Here is a 22,059-nt window from a genome sequence, read left to right as displayed (position 1 = left end):
TGCCTCAACAAAACACTATATAAGTTCACAGGTTTTAAAAAAAAAGGAATTAATGTAGCTGTAATTGTTCTTTTTGGAAGCTTTTCCTTACCTTTTATTGCTACCAAATTTTTTTTCTTTTTCTTTTTTTTTTTCTTTTATTTTTTTTGATGTTGACAGTACATCTTAATTTTTTTGTTTTGATTGCCTTACTGGTTTCCTTCTCAGAATAACAACAATGACCATGCAGCTATGTCGGTAAGTAGATGCAAGATGAAGAAAAAGCATGTGAACTGAAAAACTATGAACTGCCTGCAGGCTTATTGCTTCAATTTTTAATCATTTAATAAAAAGACCCTTCTATGTTGCTGATGACTTGCTGCGTACCTTGTGTGGTTGCATGCAGGGATCAAATTAATGACTAACATTGGGCTTTCGTACGCTGAGACAGCAGGAGCCCTAAGAACCTTGCAGAACGTTGGTGGGGTATGCCTTGCATCCCAAATGAGATAATTTAGAGGAGACTATGAGACCTTTTGGAAGAGAGGTCAGGTATCAAAATGCAGCTATGAGACATGAATACAGAATGAGGGTAGAGTGGTATAACAGAATAAAGAATCAGTGAAAGTTCCATCATTTCTCTGCTGCATCTGCCTGGGGTCAAGGGAATGTGTGTGCTCAATTTTTTTATTTTTTTATTTTAAAGAAGATGATGGATTGCGTTTAAGAACTCTTCCAAGCCTTGATTATTTTCAGCTCATCAATTTTTGTATCAGGAGTTTATTTTGATTTGGCATAACCATTTCCATGATAATGAAAGTGTTGAAAATAATATTATTCTGTTAAGAGTGGCTTCTGAATGCTGAATTTCGGAACTTACTTTTACTGATTTTTTTCTAATAATGTGGTTGAATCATGTTCACTTAAGCAGTGTACAGCAACAAATATATACTGTGCTGTTCACTGTTTAAGTGAACAAAAGCGTAAGGGACTTGGAGTACATAATGTGGGAATAACCGCGTTCATTGCTACAATCTGGAGAGCAATTGCCTGAGTAGTAGCTCTGTGGATCTGGAGAGAGGATCTAGCATTGGGCTTTCAAGTTGTTAGGAGCCTAGAGCACATGAGTTACAAATGGAGGTTTAGGGTTGTTAAAGAGAAGGCTCCGGAGAGATCTAGTGGCAGCCTACAACCGCTTGAAGAACAGATACAAAGGTGATGGAGCCAAAGTCCTACCTCTTCCTGGTAGGACTGACAATTTCACATGTGGGTATGATCACAGGTAGAAGCTTGGGAGGTGAAGCTTTGACATTAGGGAAGAAGTTTGCACGAAGAGAGTAGTGTGGTGTTGGAAGAGGTTGCCTAGAGGGGCTGTTGAATTCCCATCCTCAGTTGTTTTGAAGGCTCAGCCAGAAAAAAGGACAAAGGACCTGAACTACTGTTGGCAATAGTCCTACTCCAAGCAGGGGGTTGTACTGGATGACATTGGTGGTTCATTCCAGTGAACATTTCTATGATTTGAATACTCAGCCTCATGTTGAACTGTCAAGCTGATAGGTGTCATGAGCACTATGAATATTGAAAATTTTGTGTAGAAATACTTCCTGTTAATGTTGAATACGTGTCAGTGTGCTGGTTATCTCATAACCGAGCACTAGCAGAATTTCAGCAATGCAGAGCACAGAGGCTGCGTTGCTTTTGGAAGGTTATAATGTGAGAGTCATGCAGTTTTGAATGGTTCTATTTTCTAAAGTCGCAAGAATTTAGTCTTTTGAGATTAATGCTGTTTTCAGGTTCTTTTACAGCCCGTTTTAAGTTCGTGTTGCATTTTATAGTGCCATTAAATAATTTTAATCAAAATGCAAAGTAAAAAATCATTATACAGCTATTAATCTCATTAAATCAATTGGATATTCAAATTTGTTATTAAGGACCTGCATTTTTTTATTTTTTATTTTGAACAGTTAAAGAAAAATCATACTTTTTATTTTCAGATCAGTTAATATGAAATTATAGAGGGTGTATATGTAAGTGTTTTTAATTGAAGTTTAGAGTTAGCTTAAGTTTTGTTCCAGATATGTGCTTTGTCAGGACAAAGTTAGTATTGGACAACTCTTTGGTAAAGAATGACTATTGAAAAGTAACAGTTACAAATTACTTTCAAGTAGGTATTTTTTATTGTTTCAGTAGAATTTGAGGCAGAGACTGGAAGTAAAATTGATTCTTAAAAATTCCATTAGTGTTTTTTAGTATACTTGTATTTTATCAATAGTTCAAAAGTTGGATTTTAGTGCTGATGTTAAATAATACAATACTTTAGTTATGACTGATAAAAACTGTATGTTTAGTTTCTTTGCATTTTCAGAAAATTTTTCATTATGTCATTTCATGTTGTTAAATTAATTCTTCAGCTTAACTTCTTAGATTTAACAGATAAGTTTTGTTATTTCCTTTTATGCCGAGGGTGGCAGTTTGTGTTATTTTATTGTTTCTGTGATTGGCAGCAAAAGCCTAATTTCACAGCTTGCAGTGAGGGTGAAGGGGTGGTGGTTTTCTGCAGCTATATTCAAAAACTGTCAATCAACAGCCTCCACGGGCTACTTAGAGAATGGGTTTTCTTACTGATTTCTCCAAATGCTGCTTCATGCTGTCTTTGATTGGCACAGCCTGGCAGGGAGGATGGATGAATCTGTCACTGGCTGGTTAATTGTGTTGCTGGTCTCAGCCTGACATCAGGTCTTTGACTCCTAAGTGGCTCAATACAAAACAAATTAGCAGATTGTAGTCATATTTCTCATTCTATATGCTTTGACTTTGTTGAATGCAGTCCATAAATCATATTGACTGACACCATAGTGAATGATGAAAGCTGCTTTTGAGACAGCTAGCATGGGTCTTAGAAAGCAGTACCATGAAGGTGCCATGGAAGGATGCATATGGCTGACCCTTTGGGAATTTCCTAGGAGCCAAATGTCTCTTTACTGCAATTGTTCTTAGGAGAAAAGCTTTTTGGGTCCTATAAAAAAGGATTTAATATGTCAGCAGATTCTCTTTACAAGCTCCTTTGAAATATAAGAAGTTTGTCTAAAGGTTTTTTCTTTTTACAAACTTGTATTTCAGCAAAATGTGAAGGCTGGGTGAAAAAACAGTTGCCTTTAACACTGTTAGCAGGTGTTTTTGCTTATAGAATAGGGTCCTTGTTTCTTAAACTTTACATTGGTTGAGTGGAAGAATAGGTTTTGTAGATAGCAGCAATTAGCATAGGCACAGCAGAGATATGGGAGGCAAACTCAAGCGAATGTGAGAAGACTGCTGAATCTCTGCATGCTATTGAATATAGGTATTTAATTGCTAGATACAGTAACCATGGCCACGCTCCTTTAAAAAATAATAATAATAGTAATTAAAAAAAAAAAACAAAACAAACTGACAAATAATAAACATTAGGAATGTTTTAAAACTGAGATTTGTTTAATTCTGGAAAATAAATATGTTATTGCTATCTTCATGAATCCTTAAATTTCCTCTTCAAAATGCATTATGAAAAAATGGCAAGGAATTGATTAATTGGTGGATGGTGGAAATTTGGAGATAGATTTTTAACTAGATCTCAGTTGTCAAACACAAATTTGAATTCCGCTCTTTTCTCAATATCATACATCCAACGTATTTTTGAGCTGGGAAGCACTGAATTTTGAAGAGGAGAACAGTAAAGTTCACGTTTCTCTCAGTTAGAATTCAGCATTTTGATTGATATACATAGCTTCGGTTTTTCTCCAATTTAAGAAAATCAAGTGATTGTATTGAGTAAGCATAAACTGTGTATAGTAAACTTCTATTATTTGTTGATATGTCAGTGAACAATAAGCCTGTAGTTCAAGTTACATAGTTGGAAATAATTTAAATGTTAGGATGTTTCCATTTTACGAAATTTTAAAGTAAACATTAAACATACATGTATTGATACTTATTTAAAGTCCAAGTGGCTTTTACCATGTCATTTCTGTATTGTAACCATTATCTTGTGCTCCAGTACTATTGATATTTGCCAGCCTGTAACAATTAACTACAGATGCTTGTTAGAAATACAAAATTCTGTCTTTTATTTAAAATAAGAGGAGTACACATTGTTTGCATATAAAATAAATTGAATGTTAGAATTTTTCTTGACAACCTATTAATCTGGTTCAACTTTTATTACATTATAGTGGCAGCATAAATAGGACATGGAGCTGATTTGATGGGGCAGTACATTAAACAGAGATGCACTAGATGTTCCATTAAATCAAAATGACATTTCCATTAAGTATTTCAAACCTACTACACTGTAATTAAATGAACTGTGGTACACTGATTCCCCTTCTCACCTCCTTTTTTCCTTCTTTTTTCCCCTTTTTTTCCTCTTTTTTTTTTTTTTTTTTTCCATTCATATTGATATTGTTTTGCTTGGGGAATAGACCTGCATGTCTCCCAGTGTAATTACCATTGGGTTTGGGAGACTTTTAAGCATGCCGTTCTTGCATTGTTTCTTACGTTCTTCATTGTCAGTTCATCTATTTTGGTCAAAAATGTTACTTGCTTTTCTGAGATTTTTCAATTAAGAAACTGACATCTCATTTCAGATATAAAGCTCCTAACAGTTCAAGGTGTCCTAATGCTAAAGAGTTATTAGCAAAAGCCATTTAATGTTTCACTGTGACACCTGAGGAGAGTGAATGCTTTCCATTGTATTGTCTACATTTTAATAATGTTTTAACAAAGAATGGATTTTTAAAGTACAAAATATTTAGGGCCAAATTTGCTTTCTGTTATATGTATACATGAAAATTCAATGATATGAGCAAGTTGTCTTATTAAGGACAAGATCTGGCTTTTCAGATGTTGGAGCAGAACTTTCCAAACTTTTTGGGACAGTGAACTGCTGTCTATCCTTATCATTTTTCATTGCTTATGTGTGTTTCTGTGAGTCAACAGTGAATTGATCAACCTGACTTTGTAGAAAACAGCTGGGGAACCATTGCTTTAGAGAAATAGGTGTCATCACTTTACTGATGGATATAAGTAAAATGATAGTGGTGTGTGCTCCAGTAGGTGTATTATGTAATTATGGTTTCTTTTGTGGAAGCATGTTAATATTTACCTTTGTTTCAATATGTATTGTAACATAGATGTCAGTTGAAAAGCATGGTTTAAGTACATTAAACTACAGAGATTCATATAATTGCATTTGAAAGTCAAGATCACTCTGCTCTAAAAGATTGCAGTGCTATGAACAGAACGGTGCCATCTGATCGGATATCTGATCTTAATTGGTTTTCTTAATTCTAAGGTAGAATTTTCATATCTTTCAATTTTTCTGTACTAAATTTTTAATAATTTATCACATTAATGTCTGATTTTGTGGTTTGTTTTTTGGTCTTATGTTTGGAAAATCATTTGTCTCAATTACATATACATTGTAAAGAGATGTTACTAACTAGACTGTGGTGGGCAAATTATTTCTATTTTGTACAGCAGAGGGCTACATTTCATTTTGTAAGTAGTTGATTACTGACAGCACTGAATTATTAAGCACCTGAAAAGATGATGGATAAGCATGAATATTTTAAATAATTTAGCAACAAGGTCTGAGATTGAATTCGAACAATTAAAGTGCCAATAATAAGTGCAAGCTGTTATGAGCAATGCCCTGACTGAAAGCAATGGGTTCAGTTTATATAAAGTTTGGGGTTTTTTTAACTGACTATTGTGAAAAACATGCAGCATGTTGATTTTCATTACATTCTTGCTTTCATTTTGTTTGGGTAAAAAAAAATAAATCCTCAAAGCTGTTCATATGCTTCAGCAATTTATATTGTTATTATTTTGGAAATGTCCTTGTATTCATTAAGACTGTTTGATTTCTGGAAGAAATATCCATAATTGCTTTAACATACATTTAATTTAGTTCCCCGATTGATTTAATAGAAACAAAGCTAACAGGTCAAAGCAATAACACCAAGTGTGATCTTTCTCCTTCTAATCTAAGTCCGGCCTCATTAAGACTTTGAGTGTATATTAAAGTCAAATCAGATAAGCAGCTCTTTAGTGACTTATCATTTGTTTCTATCTTAAAACCTGTTGCTCTTTCTACTAGGGAAAAGTGGCCCAGACAGCTTGCATGTCAGCCTGCCAGCATCTTTCAACGTCCCTAATGCAGATGCTACTGGACAGTGAATTAAAACAAATAAGCATGGGAGCAATTCAGCAGTTTAATTTAGATGTGATACAGTGTGAATGTAAGTAGATCTTCTGGAATTCCTATCTATATCTGTCTTAACACTGCAAAAAAGTTCTGTAATGTAATCCATATAGTAATATTTTTCTATAATTCACTAAGCTTTGTCTTTTAGACAAAAATTACTACGGTACAGCTTCTTGTAAAAGTATTTATCAATGTTATGTTGACTTTTCTGGGAAATTTTTTTATGAATTTTTTTTTTTTTTAGCTGAAGTATGTCATTGAAACATACATCTGTTGTCACTCCTAATGGGATCATAATTGCTATATCCAGTAAAAAGACTATAGTGTAGTACAAAATTGCCCAAAACCACTACATAAATGTTGTGCTTTTATAGTTGAGGAAAAAAAGGTCAAATGTCTGTGAAATTTTAATTTTCCCTCTTGAGTTTATTTATTATGATACAGATTTTAAATGTGCTGTTACATAGGGTTTCCTCCCTAGTACGATGACAATGACGACTACTACTACATTACTCACTGTGCAGAATAATAGTACTCCTTTAGTAAACATCAGATGTTGTTTAATTCTCACTGTTCAAAATACGGCATCAGAATTATTTTATAAAACTAGTTCAATCCAGCGCTAAAGGCAGGATTAATTTCCTCACGTTTTGCATGGAGCTCACTGCTGAGGGTGAGCTGTTAATCTGTATGAAGGAATTTACTTCCATAACATTGTTGTATTATGAATAGGTTTTAGGTCTGGTTTTGTAGTTGATGACTGAGATACAGTGAAAAGGCTCACTAGTGTTTTTTTTCAGTGCATATTTTTAGTTTCTTATGGTCTGGTTTTTTGAAGTATCTTTCCTCTTATGTGTTTGAAGCATGGATCTCAATGATTTTGATGACAGCTATAAAATGGGGCAGTTCTGCAAGTCGTATCCTGAGGTTTATAGTTTGGACACGTGAAAAAATTGATGACTACTCAATTAGCAGCCGCCTATGGGAAACTGGAAATTTGATTTCAAGCAATTTAGTTAGCATCACAAAGGGTTCTTATGGGAGTCCAGGGACAGAGTTAAGGGGCATTTTTGACATTTTAACCATATGCTTGTCTTTCCTTCTACTGCCTTACTTGTTACATTCCAGCTAAACTCTGTAACAGGTAGACCAAGCATCTTTCTGACAGTCCTTTATTACACAGCCTTAAGGCCTTTCAGTGTGTGGAATGAACTGACAGGATTATCAGGGTCCAGTTGAAAAAATATTTGTGATCATGACATTAAAGTTTGTCTCGTGATTGCACAAGTTGGCCAAACAGATAATGGTTTGACTTTTTTTTTACTTTTAGTATGCCTGATGTTGCAAATTTAATAGTGTTCTTTTCAGGTAGATGAGCAGGGGTATGTGTATGTGCATTTGTGTAGTCTCCTAGATGTAAAAAAGATCCCAGTTGTAAAAACAGAAATTCCATAGTATTCGTAATACTGACACCATAATCATTCGTGTAGACAAGCTGGATTGGTGCACCTACTAAACAGTTATCTGCCTTCTGAACAAATAGTGTAACAGTGAAGAAAGCTTGCCCACTACAGTATTATTCTGTTTCTTATATTTAAAATACCATCTGTGAACAACACAGTACTTCACTACTTTTATAGATTAACCAATTCACTGTTTCACTCGGGGATTTCTAGTAGTACAGGGGATAAAATGCATGCCTTGCAGGTGACTTTCACAGTATGAACAGTATGTTTACAGCAAAGTAATGAGAAGTCCCAACAAGTCCAGCTGTCGTCTGTCTCTGAGTTGTTCTCAGACCTTTTTCTTCTCAGCCTCTGCCCTGTTATGTACCATCCTAATTTCTATTACCACTCTTTTTACCATCCTTGGTTGCTGCACAGTGGAAATTTCAGTCAGTGAAGAGATCTTAGTAGAGGTTATCATGTTAGATTAAATAAAAAATTCATTATTTTAAGATTGAAATATAGCCTTAAGACAATGTGTTTTGTTACATGTAGCTTTTTTACTGAGCATATGGCATGGATGGGCTATGGGAAACCTTGGGCCAAAATGAGAAAGTTTCAGAAAACTAGTAACTTAGACTGAAAAATGCATTCTTTCCACCATTGCATAACTTCTAGCATGGGATGTACAGATGCAAATAGAGTAAACTTTAATTCTTCCTTTCTGCAAAACTTTTAAAGCACCTTAGAAAAAAATTGGTTTTCCACAGAAGCGCTTTGAGTAGTTTAAATATAATTATGGAAGCTTGTCAGAATAGTATGTTGCAACAAATGACATCTTACAATCTGTGGAATAAGGGATCGACACAAGATTTTGCCTAGACTTCTTTGCTGTTGTGGTTTCATTCATAAGGTCCATCACAGGCACATTCCAGCCTTCACTGTGACGCCTGTGATTTATGTTCTTGCACATCACCCTCCCCCAGCTTTATTCTTTGACACTTTGGGATTAATGGATACGACAGTGACATTTCAATTAGTGCTTAGAGTGTGCAAATAATTCACAACTGTTGAGTAGTTTCCTACTGTATTGCATACACAGGTTTGACATTTTACTTACAGGCACAATGGAGTATACTCAGACACATTTTGAACTAAGAAGTTACGTGAGATGTAGAAAGTTATGAATATCTGAAGATATACTTTTAAAAATTCTTGGCAGTATTCTAGGTATTTATTCTGATCTTTAACACTACATTTTTATTCTTTCTAATATGAACTGGAGGACATATAAATAAAAGCAGGAAAATGTGATTACTTGGCAGATTTTTTTCTTTTCCATTAAAAAGCAATCAACAGTCCAACCAACAACCCAAGAATCTGTTAATGAGCAGCAATCTATTAAAGTCAGTAAATGCTGAAGTTCTTAGTCCCAGCAAATAGGTAGAATGGTAAGTGGACTTCCAAGAAAGGAAGGTGGAAGGGAAGGAGGTGATTTTGTGGTGAAATATGGGGTTTCATTATCCTGTGCTGCATTTCTATGCAAAGTACCTAACTTTAAAAAGCAGAGCAGAAAATCTGGAAGTATCTGGTACTTTTGCTCAAGAATAGTAGTAGTGTCAGGTGGTCTTCTCTCATGATTTATTTAAAAAAAAAAGTTACAGTCATCTTGCTCTGCTTCTAATAAGTTTTTTGTTTTCCTTCCAAACATTCCAAAAGCTTTCAGTTTGTCCTGTTCTAATTGAAGTGTTTCTCCACTCTCTCTACATATTTCATAACCTACAGCAGTGTTTTACCTCTGTGTTTTACACCATTCCTTCTCAGTGGTGATCTTCCGCTAGGATGATTGGGGTTTTTACAACAGTATTCAGAAAAATAGAACGTACTAGATCCCATTGAATAAAACCCGAAGAATAGTCTTGTGCTTGGACATTACATTTCAGTGCCCTGAGGAGGAAAATGGGTTGGGGAGGGAAGGCATCTGCTATTTCTTAAAGATGAAATTCAGTTGTGGGTTGTTGTATCTCACTTTGAGAAGCAACGTGTACATAATAGAAAATGAGCTTTTCAGAGACACCATCCAGATCTAGATACCTTACATCAGCTTTTTGTTAAGGAATTAGAACTTGTCAGAAATTCAAGTTGCTGGAAGAGTTAAATGTAATTTTTATAATTTCTGTGTTTTAACATAGGTGAAGTGTGAGACAGGGTTAATTGGCAGAAGGAGGTATGGTTCAGTGGGCATCCTTCTTCACCCAGACAGGAATCTGTGCAAGGATGAAAACATTTTGGGTCCTGCGTATAAATAAGCATGGGTTAGCAGAGAATTAGCGCAAAGCAGGATGCAATATACCTTCTTAACAAGCCCTACATAGGGCTTCCTGCCTGTCCTCGCTTTGTCACCCACTGTGTGGAGAGCTGCAGTATCCAAGAGCAAAAGAGATCGTGACCCAAGTGCTCTCTGTTGAGCGTACATGAAGGTAATCTCCAGGTGGGCGTGCCAGAAGCTGAGGAACCCAAATCCTGTTTTTTCTTGAAAAGGCACTATATTCTCTTCTGAAGGCCCCTCACTTTACCTGCCTCCTCTCCCATCTGGGAAGTCAGGTTAACTTAACTCACTTGAGACCATCCTTCATCTGCTGGTCACATATGGCAGGATGGGAGTGAGGGGAAGCAGCAAGATCTTGCTGGTGCTGGGGGCAGGGCTGGGGGCTGCTGCCCGGCCAGCTGGCAGCTCCCTCAGCAAGTTTCCCCTCCAGGCATGTTTGAACAGCTGGAGCATCCAACAGGGCTGCAAAGTGGCTGAGGGCTGCTGAGATAGTCACCTGATTCTCCACTCTTCCTTTAAAAATACATTTGTAGCTTTGCTGTCCTGCCTGTGAATCAGTGCGATAAGGCTGAAGTAAAGCTATCCTAATTTAGCTTTTGATCCAAAGTCTGGACTCCAATTTTAATTTCTGCCATTGAGCAGCGGAAGTACTTGTCAAGAATTAGGTACTGAATTCCCAGACCAACAGAGAGGCACAACCAGACGATGGCTAAAACATTCAGAGAATAAAATGAAGAGACTTGTTAATAAACCTAGAAGTGCATAGAAGTTCAGTACAATTTACAGTTAAAGATGTCTTAAACTCCATTTTAGCAGACACAGCCTTTTTCATAAGATAACCATTAACGTATATATATCAATTCACATATATCCTGCATACAGAATGGAATTAAAAGATTAAAGCAAAGTATTAAAAAGAAAATGGACTGAAGTAATCTTTACAATATTTAAATTTACCATTCTCATGTATGTGTTACCTCTCAGCCTGTTTTTGTATTATTACATACTTTTTTCATTAGGTCCTACCTCCTGTAAATTCCCAAACTGGCTGTTGTAGGAAGCACCTTGAGATTATACATGTTGTGGGCACACATTGTGGCAAAGATCCTGTTCTATATACACAGAAAAGGTCTACACAGTATCAGCAAAGTGCAGGGAAAGAAGATGTTAACAAAAACCTTGTGAATACCTGATTCATGTAATGCATGTTTTCAGCTTATTTTTCCCAAACCATTGAAGTTTCTGATTCAAACTGCTAAGCAGCCAGTTGTTTGCCCCTATATGTGACAGTTTAATGGTGACCTTTGCATTTCATTCTCATATATTATAAAATTCCTGAATGCTCTTATGCACACTAAAATAATGAACCAACTAACCAACCAGCCCTCTACCCCTCCAAATCCTCTTTAAGCCTAAAATGAATTTAGGGGGTAGATATTTTAAAGGATGTATATATGACAATGTTTCATTACTATCTGGAAAAGAACCCTTAGGACAAAGACATTAAGAATTTTAATCCTGTTCTTATAACATCTTCCTAAAATGCTGTGCAGCAGAAAATATTTAATTAGCTTTGAAAAATTGTTAACAAAACTTAAAAGCCCTGAGCTGAGGGCGGAGGGGGAACTGTCTGACTGTTACCATAAGTAGATTATCTTTTTGCCCTTTGAACTAATGAAATTGTAATAATGAAACAAATATTACTGTAGTCACCTGTCAAAAATGACCCAAAAGTGAAAATAAATGCTTGTGCTCTAATGGGTGTCCCTGGTGTTGTAAATTAATTCATAATATAAAATTGTGGTTAAAGAGAACAAAGCTTATACAATAATTAAGTTTGGTACCTTTTGTGCTTCTTGTTCTATAGCTGCAATGGTAGTAGGCACTATGTAGAGAAACTAAATCATACTGCATTATTTAATGCATTAGGATAAATTCCAAACTACCTTAGCCTGATGAGCTGCAGAAAGGATGCAAATATTTGCCGTGTGGCAAGTAATATTATCCCACTATAGGAAGGTACCTCCTGAAGTATAAAGTGCCAGGAGCTAACTGAAAAGTTTTGTGGCAGGTCACACTTTTCAGTTATGTTCACTTTTCAGTTCTGTAGCCACTCCTTTGCCGTAAAGTTTCCTTCTCCCAGTGCTACCATTGTAGAGTGTCTGGAGGAGCTCAGATTCTAGCGGGGGAAGCTAGTCTCAGCATATTGTGTATGAACGGACAGTTTTACAGGATCAGATACAGATAGGCCTTATCTTTCAAGAATAGGACAGGTTCTCCTTCCTTGTTTAGGGGATATAGAAAAGACCCCTTCTGACCATCACACTTTTCCTCCTTATTAGTGTGCTGCCATAGCTGACAACCCATGTATCTCTTTTTAGCTCTTTGCTATGGGGCGTTGCTAAGAATTCCCTGCTATAGTGTGGTGTTCCCATTTTAAATGCTGTGTTTGGCTGACCACAGGGGTCAGCATCATAGGCCTGTCTGTCCCTGAAGAAAGGGTGGTCCCAGTGGCCGTGAAATACCTGCAGAAAACAGCCATGGAGACACCCAACTCTTTAGCCTAGGGTTTTCAGAAGGGTGCTTTCATAGGCCTGGAGATCCTTTTGTTCTTCTGCAGGTTGGTGGTTGTACAAACTGTTTTCTCTTTGCTGCTTTTAAAGAGTTTATTATTAAGCAAACTCTCTCTATAAAATGCTGGGGTTAGGATATGCTTTTTCTACTGTTTTTTATCTTTCTTCTTTTTTATTTGAAAAGCATCTTTATGGTAGATTGAAACTCCCTGAAAACTCCTTAGAAAGTTGGTGTTACTTATGAAGTAGGAGACCCAGACAATTTAGAATTCAGACTTGAATACAGTAATCAGTGAGCATTTGCCAACTGTTACCAATACTTGTCTGTGACATTACAGTGTTCTCCCTAGGGCGTTTGATTGGTATTTTTTTTCCTTTAGCTGATGAAGAATCAGGTCATATTCCAGTTTAATTCATTCTCCTATTACATGACCATCCATAAAAATTTTTTGCACTACTGTAATACAAGTAATAAATGCTACCTCTACTGGTAAAGCTGCTACTCTGCTACTATAGTCATCTATTAATAAGCTATTCTTAGATATTCTGAGATGGTCTTGGTAGCTTCTTGTACCACTTAAGTAGTAATCTTTATTATTTTCATTTACAATTGCATTCCATATAATAATTTTTAGACTTGTGAATAGTCTACCTGAATTCATTAGTCTGCTTTAAGTTGAAACCATATGTTCAGAAGTAAATGATTAAGCCTGTTATTTTACCATCATGTTAGCTCAGACACCAGTGTCTTTCTGGATGTTACTTTCACTTGATACAAATTTTCTAGCTAGTCATTTAAAAAAAAAATCTATTAAGGAAATCATATTACTTTTAAATGTTAGTAGGAGTCCATGTGGCACAGTAGAGTTGAACACTGGATCTGGAAATTTTTTGGATACATATGTCCTGTTTCCTCTACCATTGAATGACCTGTTTCTCAAACTTGGAAAAAAATGTTACCTATCACTGACTCAGATGATACCTCTCTAAACTATTACAGTAATATCTACTTTGTTTTGTTAAGAGCTCTAACTGAAGAGCATCAGAAAAATTCTCTTAAGCTCTTTTGCAGTAAGATGTCTAACTTGAGTGGGGATATGAGGCAGCGGGTCCTTCTGCAAGTGTCTTTGTTATTAGCATGGGACTGGGATAAGAACAACAAAAAGTATATTTATTTTTAAGTTTGACAATTATTGATGGTTTCCAAATTTAAACAAACAGCTGACTTTTTTTTCATTACCATAAGTGTTGCCATTTTTTGTATTTTTAATATAGTTTTGCCTTCCAATTTTGACAGCCTGTTTTTGGGTTCAAAACCAGCAGCAGTTCATTATTGATAAGCTGACTAAAAGGCATGAACAGGCATTTCAGCTCTGCTCTGACTGGCAGGTAGAGCTTTCCACCTGTCATCCACACATTAAACTAACTCCCACCTTAGTGTTTGTCTGTTAGTGCTGTTTGGCTAGAGGTGGGTTTTTTATAGCATGGATGCTGTAACAAAAGCAGATGTTTGAAAATATGTTGACAGCCATGGAATTGGTATTATTTCTAAATTCTTCAGTAATCATTCACCTCAGGCCAAAAAAAGATGTTGGTTTCTGTGGTTGTAGCATTACTACTGGGTTAGAATTTTAAGCAAAATTCCTAATAATACTCCTAAAGGTATTGTTCTTTGGGATTATTGGAAAAATGATGGGAAAGTTGTTGGTTTGTTTGTTTTTAATCACTGTGAGTTATTAGTTTAATCTATTTCTATCAAACCAGTTTCATTTTAATGCTAGCTAGCATTTGTATTGCATAGAGCTTGATTTTCTGTTAGAATTTTAAAAATCTACATCTGTAATATTTTTAACCTTTCTTTGCAGTGTTTGCTAGTTCTGAGCCTGTGCCAGGATTCCAGGGAGACACCCTGCAGTTAGCTTTCATCGACCTCAGACAAGTAAGACACTAGTTGTTGTTTTTTATCCTACTAATTTCCCCTTTTGACCATTGCTGAAGTTATTAAATTCAAGAACCTTTCATGTTTTTGCATTCCTATGTAATTAGTTTTGAAAAGCGGTTATTTGAAGTGTTATTAGTGGCACTATTCCCTGTAATTTAGCATAAAACTGTTCCTCCAATGTGTTGTTAGGGGGCACTGTGCTACTGGTGGTACTGTTACATGGATATGAGACTGAATTTTGGTCCCGATGATTTTGTAAAGATCCTGTGATGCCTTTTTGCAAGAGTGTACATGTTACCCTGGTGTGTGCTGGCCTGATTCCATTCTGAGCAATTACTCCTGTCTACAAAACTACTCCCTGGAGAGCAGAATGGGGCATGGTATTATTTAACATTTCCTTTCCTTAATTTGTTACATAGAATTCTTTTAAACTTTTAGAAAACAGCTTTATTCCAACTGGCGGATGTTTATTCTATATCAAATTTAATTCTAAATGCCCTAACATTGGAAGCACTTTTCCACAGTTCTTGCCAAAAGGAAGGTTGTTCCAGACTAAAATCTACTTACTTTAATTTCATGTAGTTATTTCTATTCCCTGCTCTCTATAAATTCTGACACTATATCGACCCATAGCAATTCATTTTCAAAAACTTTTCATACTTGAAGTAAGCTTTTAGAGAGGATTTATTACTTCACAAAATTGCGAGTATAAGTGTCATTTAAATAGTGAAATGAATCATTAACTGCACATGGACGGTCTTTAGCTTTCTGCAGATGTTGGTGATGTCTTTCAGCACCATTATGAACCTGTCAAAGTCATCAGAAAAGAAGAGAAATGTAGAAAGAATTCCATACCAAATTATCTATGTAGTAAGAATATTTTTGCTTTTAATAGTTTAGTAGGTTTTTCACAGCAAGATTATGAAAAGGCGTTTCAGAAGGGAAAATTCATGAGGCAAAAGTATTCTAGTGTCTCCTAATAGTTAAAAAGGACATAATTAAAGTGTCTTTTTAAATGAAAAAGTTCAAAGATAGAGTTGTCTGTTACATTCTTACAGTAATATAACAATGAAAAATATCTACAATGGGATAAGCGTAGACTACATGAGGAGGATATAGATCATGGCCGTAAGATTTGTTCATGTGATAGTTCTACATTAGGAGTTCCAGAATTCAGTATGTAAAGATGTACTCTGCCAAACTTCAAATACCACAAGTCTTGCCTTGACTAGCAGCCTTCCTCTTTTGGAATCTTTTTTATTCTCCTTTTATTATCAATGTTAGAAGTGACTAAACATTTTCCAATTTGTACTAAGTCGGTTTAGTTGAAGGGAAAGGATGTTGAGAGATTTTGGCACCATTTCTGTCATCCACCTAAGTGGTATAAATCCTTGCAGAGCCTGTGTTTGTTTCAAGGGAAAACGTGATTTCCAGCTATGCAGGAGGGCAGGGTGTGTACATACTTGCTACAGGAAATAAATATTTTTGTATGTTTTAAACACCAGCCCTCGAGCGTGTCACATAAATAGGGATTATAGTGCTTGTGATAGCTCTCAGTTTATGTTAGCAACTTATGTTTAGAAATCTCTTGATGCAAGTAACACTTTATAGAGGGTGCTCTGTATGCCACAGGAATCTAATCGATTTCAGATATTTTATAAACAGCAACAGTCTGGGCAACTCTCTTTACTGGGCTGCAACTGGAGCTTGTAGATGTAGAACAGTTGTAGTATATTTGTTTTGGTTTGTTTTTTACTATATTTTATGTGCCTCACCAAAAGGTATTGCAAGCACGCATCAAAAACGTTTACCATTTAGTAAGGATTTGCAGTCTTTTCCCTCTCTTCCTTATTTGTGATCCATTTCTATCTTAATAGGGTGGATGACAGTTCTTTTCAAGAATACTTAGAAAGGCAACAGAGCCTTTTTCAGAAAGTTCTTATAAAAGGTCAGGCTTCTGGTTTTTAGTTTGAATTTGATACTTCTTCATGAATTGGAGGATATGAAAGATAAGGAAGTAGGTCCAGTGGTCAGGTTTTACCTGCCCACCCGGACTGTGCCCTGAGGTCAAACTCCTGATATTGGCTGTTTGGTACAGAGAAGCTGATGACAGGTAGGGGCTGATACAAGGGGAAAAGCTTGAACCGTATCAAAGCTAAAAGGCAGGAGATTTGGGACTCAGTGAGAGACTGTAGCTAAAAGATGGATCAGCAGGATTGCCCTCTTCTTAAAAAGCAGCTGACCTGCAAGGGAAAAGACTTTATCGTCCTGCCAATCACATGGTTGCTAATGGAAGCCAGTTATCTCAACAACAGCTTACTCTCTCTCTGTTGTACTAGGGCAATGTGTAAGATTAATGAGGACTGGGCAGTAGGATATTGTAGCACATTTTACTAAAGAAGTAAAGTCACTTACAAGGAGCCAGCTTGGAAGACAGAGAGGGAAGAGCTACACTTGGATTATTACCATGGGTGGAGGAGCAGCTTTGAAAAGAATTGCCATAGGTATTTTCATCCTAAGAGTTCCTGATCTTCCATCTTTCCCTGGAGACAATGTATGGACAGTATGTTGTCCCCAGCAAGCCCACTTCTTTCCTTCTTCCTTCCACAGATGTAGAAGAGCAAACAGAAACAGTTGGCACGAGAAAGAGTTGCTTCTAAGAAGAGAACAGTATTTAGTAGCAGGAAGCTCTTAGAGGCCAGGGATCATGAATGGGCAGGCACTTACCAGTGTCGCCTTTGATGAGCCACCTCTTCCTCCTTATACTATCCCCTCTTATGCTCTTGTCATACTTAACATGCTCCTTAAGGATCTTAGTAATCTGTAGAAACTCTAGTCAATAAAGATATTTTTACTATTCCCATAACCATAATATCTCAGCATCTTACAGAGGTGACTTGGTGTGGTTGGCTAATCACACATAGTGCATACTAACAGAGAATCACATGCCCATGAGCATCTAGAAACTTGCAGCTCCAGCTAGTTTAGCAGATCCTCAAGCAGCAAGCAGCTGCTAAGAAAATTGGGATAGATTCACGATTCTGTACAGCTGCAGTAATTGTGTCATGCCTCATGCCACTTGTCTCAGCATATGACTTGAGGTCATACCTACATGCACCTTTTCACCCCACTTACTTAAAGTCACTGAGGGACAGGCCAGCTCAGCAAGGCGATTATCAAAGTGGCATGTGCTGCTTTAAAGAGGCTGGTCTCTGGCATCTCGTGAAGATGACCCAGCTCTCCTGCGACTTGCATCACTCTCTGAAGATAATCTCTTGCTACTGTCTATGTAGGGAGCCTGGGTAAGGAGTCCAGTGACCCAAAGTGAGGCTGACTGAACTTTGGGGATTTTGCTACCAATTCAGATCCTAGCTCAATTGGAGTTAACCTTCAAAAATAAACAGCTCTTAGTTCATCCTACTTGATTTAGTCTCTGAGGAAGCTCAGCCTCCAACATGAATTAGTTTTGTCCTGGTTATGATCTGTTCTTCAGTGCCTAAAGACTAGGGTTACAGTTCTGGAATGTGAGGCAGTTTCTTGGATGTCCTGGACACTTAAATATGTGAGGAAAAGGCCTGATTCTTAGAATTTGTGCATTATTCTTTGGAGAGCCAGTGTAGTGTGTAGTGGACAGGAACGATAACCTCGTGGTAGCCTGAGAGGTCAACAGTTGCTGTCCTAGGGCAAATTTCCTGATTCTTAACCAACTGGGTGGTAACAAATGCCTATTCTTGAAATCAGATCATTGCCTGCAGAGTTATAACCTAAGCTGCAACTTTAGGTTGACTTTTTTTCACTTTTGACTTCACAAGTTGTTTCTAATGTTTCTCTCCACCATGACCACTGCTTAGTTTCAAACAGGCCTTCTTCCTCTACTGTCTGGTCTCAGACAAGTACTCGGCTAGCTTGATGATTGTGGAATTTCTGTATTTTGCCAGGGGTGAGGAGAACTGTTCTTTTGGCACTTAAGTACATATCCTCCATTGTTAATATCCTCCAGATGCTGTCAGTGCTGGTCCTGCAACAGGGGCAGCCATCTCAAGTGAACATAATCATATGCTGTTGGTAACCCCAGAGTTGAGCAACCACCGTAGCAGTATCTCCACCCACATGGTAACATAGAGTTTACAGTTTGATAGTGGTGTCCCCCAGTCTGGGAGACCAAGGGCTGTGAATGACAAGTTCCATGAATTCTGCATATGTATGGGAGAAAATTCTTGAAGATTTTCAGCAATTTCTGTTAATGTTTTGCTAACATTAGAGATAAATTAGACATAAAGTCATAATGCAATCAATGTGATTAATATACAGAATAATGTATTGTGGAAACATTAGAAGATACATTTTTGTCAGACTTTTGTTTATGATCTATGTAAATAAGCATGTGGATAAGCACTTCTGTGAGCTCAAGTTACTGATAACACACCGTATGTATTCCTTCTGAAATTGATACCTGATATTTAAAAGTATAATACATTTTCTTCTTTCAAAAGCATAATGGAAATTACATCAATAGTTTCTTGGGTTGCTTGTCCATTTGCTTTGTAATGCATTTTCTGGTGTACTGTTGCTGAGAAATATTGCTAATCTTCTGAACTGTAGTGTTGTATGCAACAGATGTAAGTTCATTTGAAGAAGAAAATTCTTAGTAGTACTTAATATAGTCCTCCTCTTTCTTCTTTGTTTCTCATTCATTACTGAGAGATGATACTGTTATTCTGATAAACTCAGAAGTAAATCATTGTAGGTAGGAACTGTGTAACAGATCACTGGGCTTCAATCCCAGCCACGGGAATGTCTGCCACTAAAGGCAGGCTGACAGGTCCGTCTTCTCCACTGTTTTGTTTGCAGTGTTTAATTTGAATTCATTTCCTGTGGTAGTAACTGCATTCAGCTCTGGCTTGTCCCTGATTCCCCCGACATGCAGCATGCCAAAGCTCTCACCATCTGTGTTGCCTGTGGAGAATGCTCTTGAGCTCTACAGCAGACCTCAGAGAATAAGTTGCAGCCTGTTGCCAAACCTATCCACCACAACTCTTGGAGGTCGAGGGCTCTAAAGGTGTGCTGTGGCTTCCTTCACAGGCTGCCAGCTCACACAGTGCCTAGGCTTTGAAATTAGTAGGGTACACCCACCCCGGCCTCTACTCCAGAAACGAGTCTTGAGCTGAAAAAACATCAGGATATTTGAAGAGGGAGAAATCCCTAACAGTGTGTTTAGGAGTAAGTCTTAAAAACTTCAGAGTTTAAAGATAAAAGTAACCCTCTCTTTCATAAGGCAACAGTTTGAATTTTTAATTATCAAGTAGTATAGAATATTTCATCTTTTGCTTCCTGAGGGAAATGGTTGTTGAGACTTTCATCTTCACAGAACCTCTTTCACAATGCTTACTGATCCCTTTCCCCCCCTCTATGCGCTCCCCAGCTTCTCTGAACAAGCAGAGTAGCATGTTACATCTGTAACATGAAGCCCAGCCTCAGGGTGCTATGTAATGGGATTTGTGCTTCTCTAGTTTTCAGTGCAATGCTGCTTTTTCAGCTAAATAAAGGAGCTCAGATTTCAGACAGCAACAAAACAGGAGTTGCACCTCTCTGGATTTCAGACCATAGATCCTCACTTTGTTGGGAGAGGAAGGCAATGTTCTTGCTGGCCTTCCCTTTCTCCATAAATTGTCTCTGCACTAGAGCACGAGGGCTTGAGGCACGCTGTGAGCAGAACAGAGACACTTCAAGGCTCGATACCTCATGTATTTGCATCATACAGGGTTAGCATGCATATCTATACCTGTGTTCAAAATGACACAGTTAGAATATGACTGCATGCTAAATGTGTGTTAGCCGGCTTGCAGGGGATGCACAATGTCTTTTCAGAGTACTATATTCTTACAAGTAAATGGGAATTCTTCACACAAACATGGCAATTTGTTTGTAAGCACTTATATTTCCCAATGGAATCCCTTACTTTTGATTTCTCTTTTTCAAGTAGATTCTGTGAAGCCTGTAGGTAATTGCAGTAGGCTCAGATCACAAGTTGTGTGTATAGATACTTGTGAGGAAGATGTCAGTCAGTGCTCTGTACACAGAAACAGGCCAGCTCAGTACTGGGATGGGATTTATATCTGCCAGCTGGTAAGAATTAGGAAGCTTTGGAAACAAATGCACAGAAATTAGCAGCGAAGGGTCAAAAACAAGCATGGCTGTGAATACACTATCTTGATAAGGATTTGCAGAATTAAAGCAGGATGGCAAGTCAGTCATTTCCTGGCAGTAGGTATTCCTACCCTCTACCCTGTTAACTGCCAGGAACTAAGCATATGTGCCAGGTATTAGGTGTATGTATGTTCTTTGGGACGTTAAATCATTCATCAAATTCAGTGCAAAACAGACTGTATCCAGTCCAACATCTGAACACCCCCTTTTCAGCAGAGAAGTGCAAATTACATGCTGATAGCTTACCAAGTTTTCACTCTAGATCCTGGCTTACGGACAATGAGGGTGCATACCTGAAAACAAGTTTGAAAAACTCAGTGTACAAATGCTGTTACTTCACTCTCAGTAGCCCTGTCAATGCCTTACTTAACTAAAATTATATACATATGGCTATTTAACTACAAGATACACTACCTTTGGCAAAAACTGTACCAGTTTCTCCAGAGGAAAGTATAGTAGACTATGCACAAAAGACTATGCTGTGAAAGGTGTAATGCTTAAACTGAATGTCATCTCCTAATTGATAGTAAAGAATGCTGTAGGTACCTAAACCATGGAAGTTATCAAAAATAAGAAAATAATTTGTGTGTTGTTCTTTAAGCTAGTCCATTTAAGGGATACAATTCTCTTAGTTCTCCACTTCCCAAACCAGATATACACAAGAATTAGATGAGCTGACAAGAAATCTGTACTGTGTATTCAGAAAATGACAGAACTCATGAAGCACTGGCTCAGCTTGATTTAGAGACCTGCAGATTAACAGCCTTTGCATAAGAACATGAGCCTTAGTTGAAAAAGCTGGGGGGGGGTAGATTAATTTATAATTTTTTGAATTGAGACAGGAAATAACATTTACTGATCTCACACGTCATGTACAGGTGAAACACTTGACTTCTTAGAGTAGTGGAGTTCCAGCTTCTAAATACTACCATCATAGAAATTACTAAAAGTTTAACTGGAGAGATTGATCAAAGCAGATATTACAAAAAAAAAAAAAAAAAGGTAGGCAAAAGCTGCTGTCAAGACTATTTAGATGGACATATCCGAGTTCCTATCTGAATACTACTAACTGTCACATTTAATCAGCTTTCAGCTCTTCTTCTTAGTCATCAGTACTTTCACAAGACAAGGTTTAGAAATAGTTAATCAATTAATTCAAAACCTAGAGCTGTCCTTACGATGAAAACTTTGTATCTCTGGAAAGCCTTTCTGTTCAAGAAAGCTTATCCCATAGTTGCAGAGGAAATTCATGTAAGATCATGACCTAAATGGCACTAAAATTGTATCCTTGGTAGTTGAAGTACATATCCTGATTATAACCTGTCCGTAATGCCAGAACC

The 22,059-nt window shown here is 37.1% G+C and overlaps 1 protein-coding gene across 5 annotated transcripts in view; it reads left to right on the top strand.

Annotated features, from left to right (window-relative positions):
• EXOC6 (exocyst complex component 6) overlaps positions 1-22,059 on the top strand; it is a 101,945-nt gene that overhangs the window by 61,470 nt on the left and 18,416 nt on the right. For 4 of the 5 annotated variants that reach the window (XM_049810433.1, XM_049810432.1, XM_049810435.1 and 1 more), the window contains 2 exons: positions 6,116-6,257; positions 14,436-14,509. In XM_049810433.1, the coding sequence (XP_049666390.1) occupies positions 6,116-6,257; positions 14,436-14,509 (216 nt within the window). Of the gene's footprint in view, positions 1-207; positions 238-6,115; positions 6,258-14,435; positions 14,510-22,059 lie in introns of all 5 variants that reach the window. The other variant, XM_049810431.1, reaches the window with a different exon arrangement.

This window comes from Accipiter gentilis, chromosome 9 (genome assembly GCF_929443795.1).
Source record: "Accipiter gentilis chromosome 9, bAccGen1.1, whole genome shotgun sequence".
NCBI classification, from domain to species: Eukaryota; Metazoa; Chordata; class Aves; order Accipitriformes; family Accipitridae; genus Astur; species Astur gentilis.
This window is presented reverse-complemented; position numbering and strand designations above follow the sequence as displayed.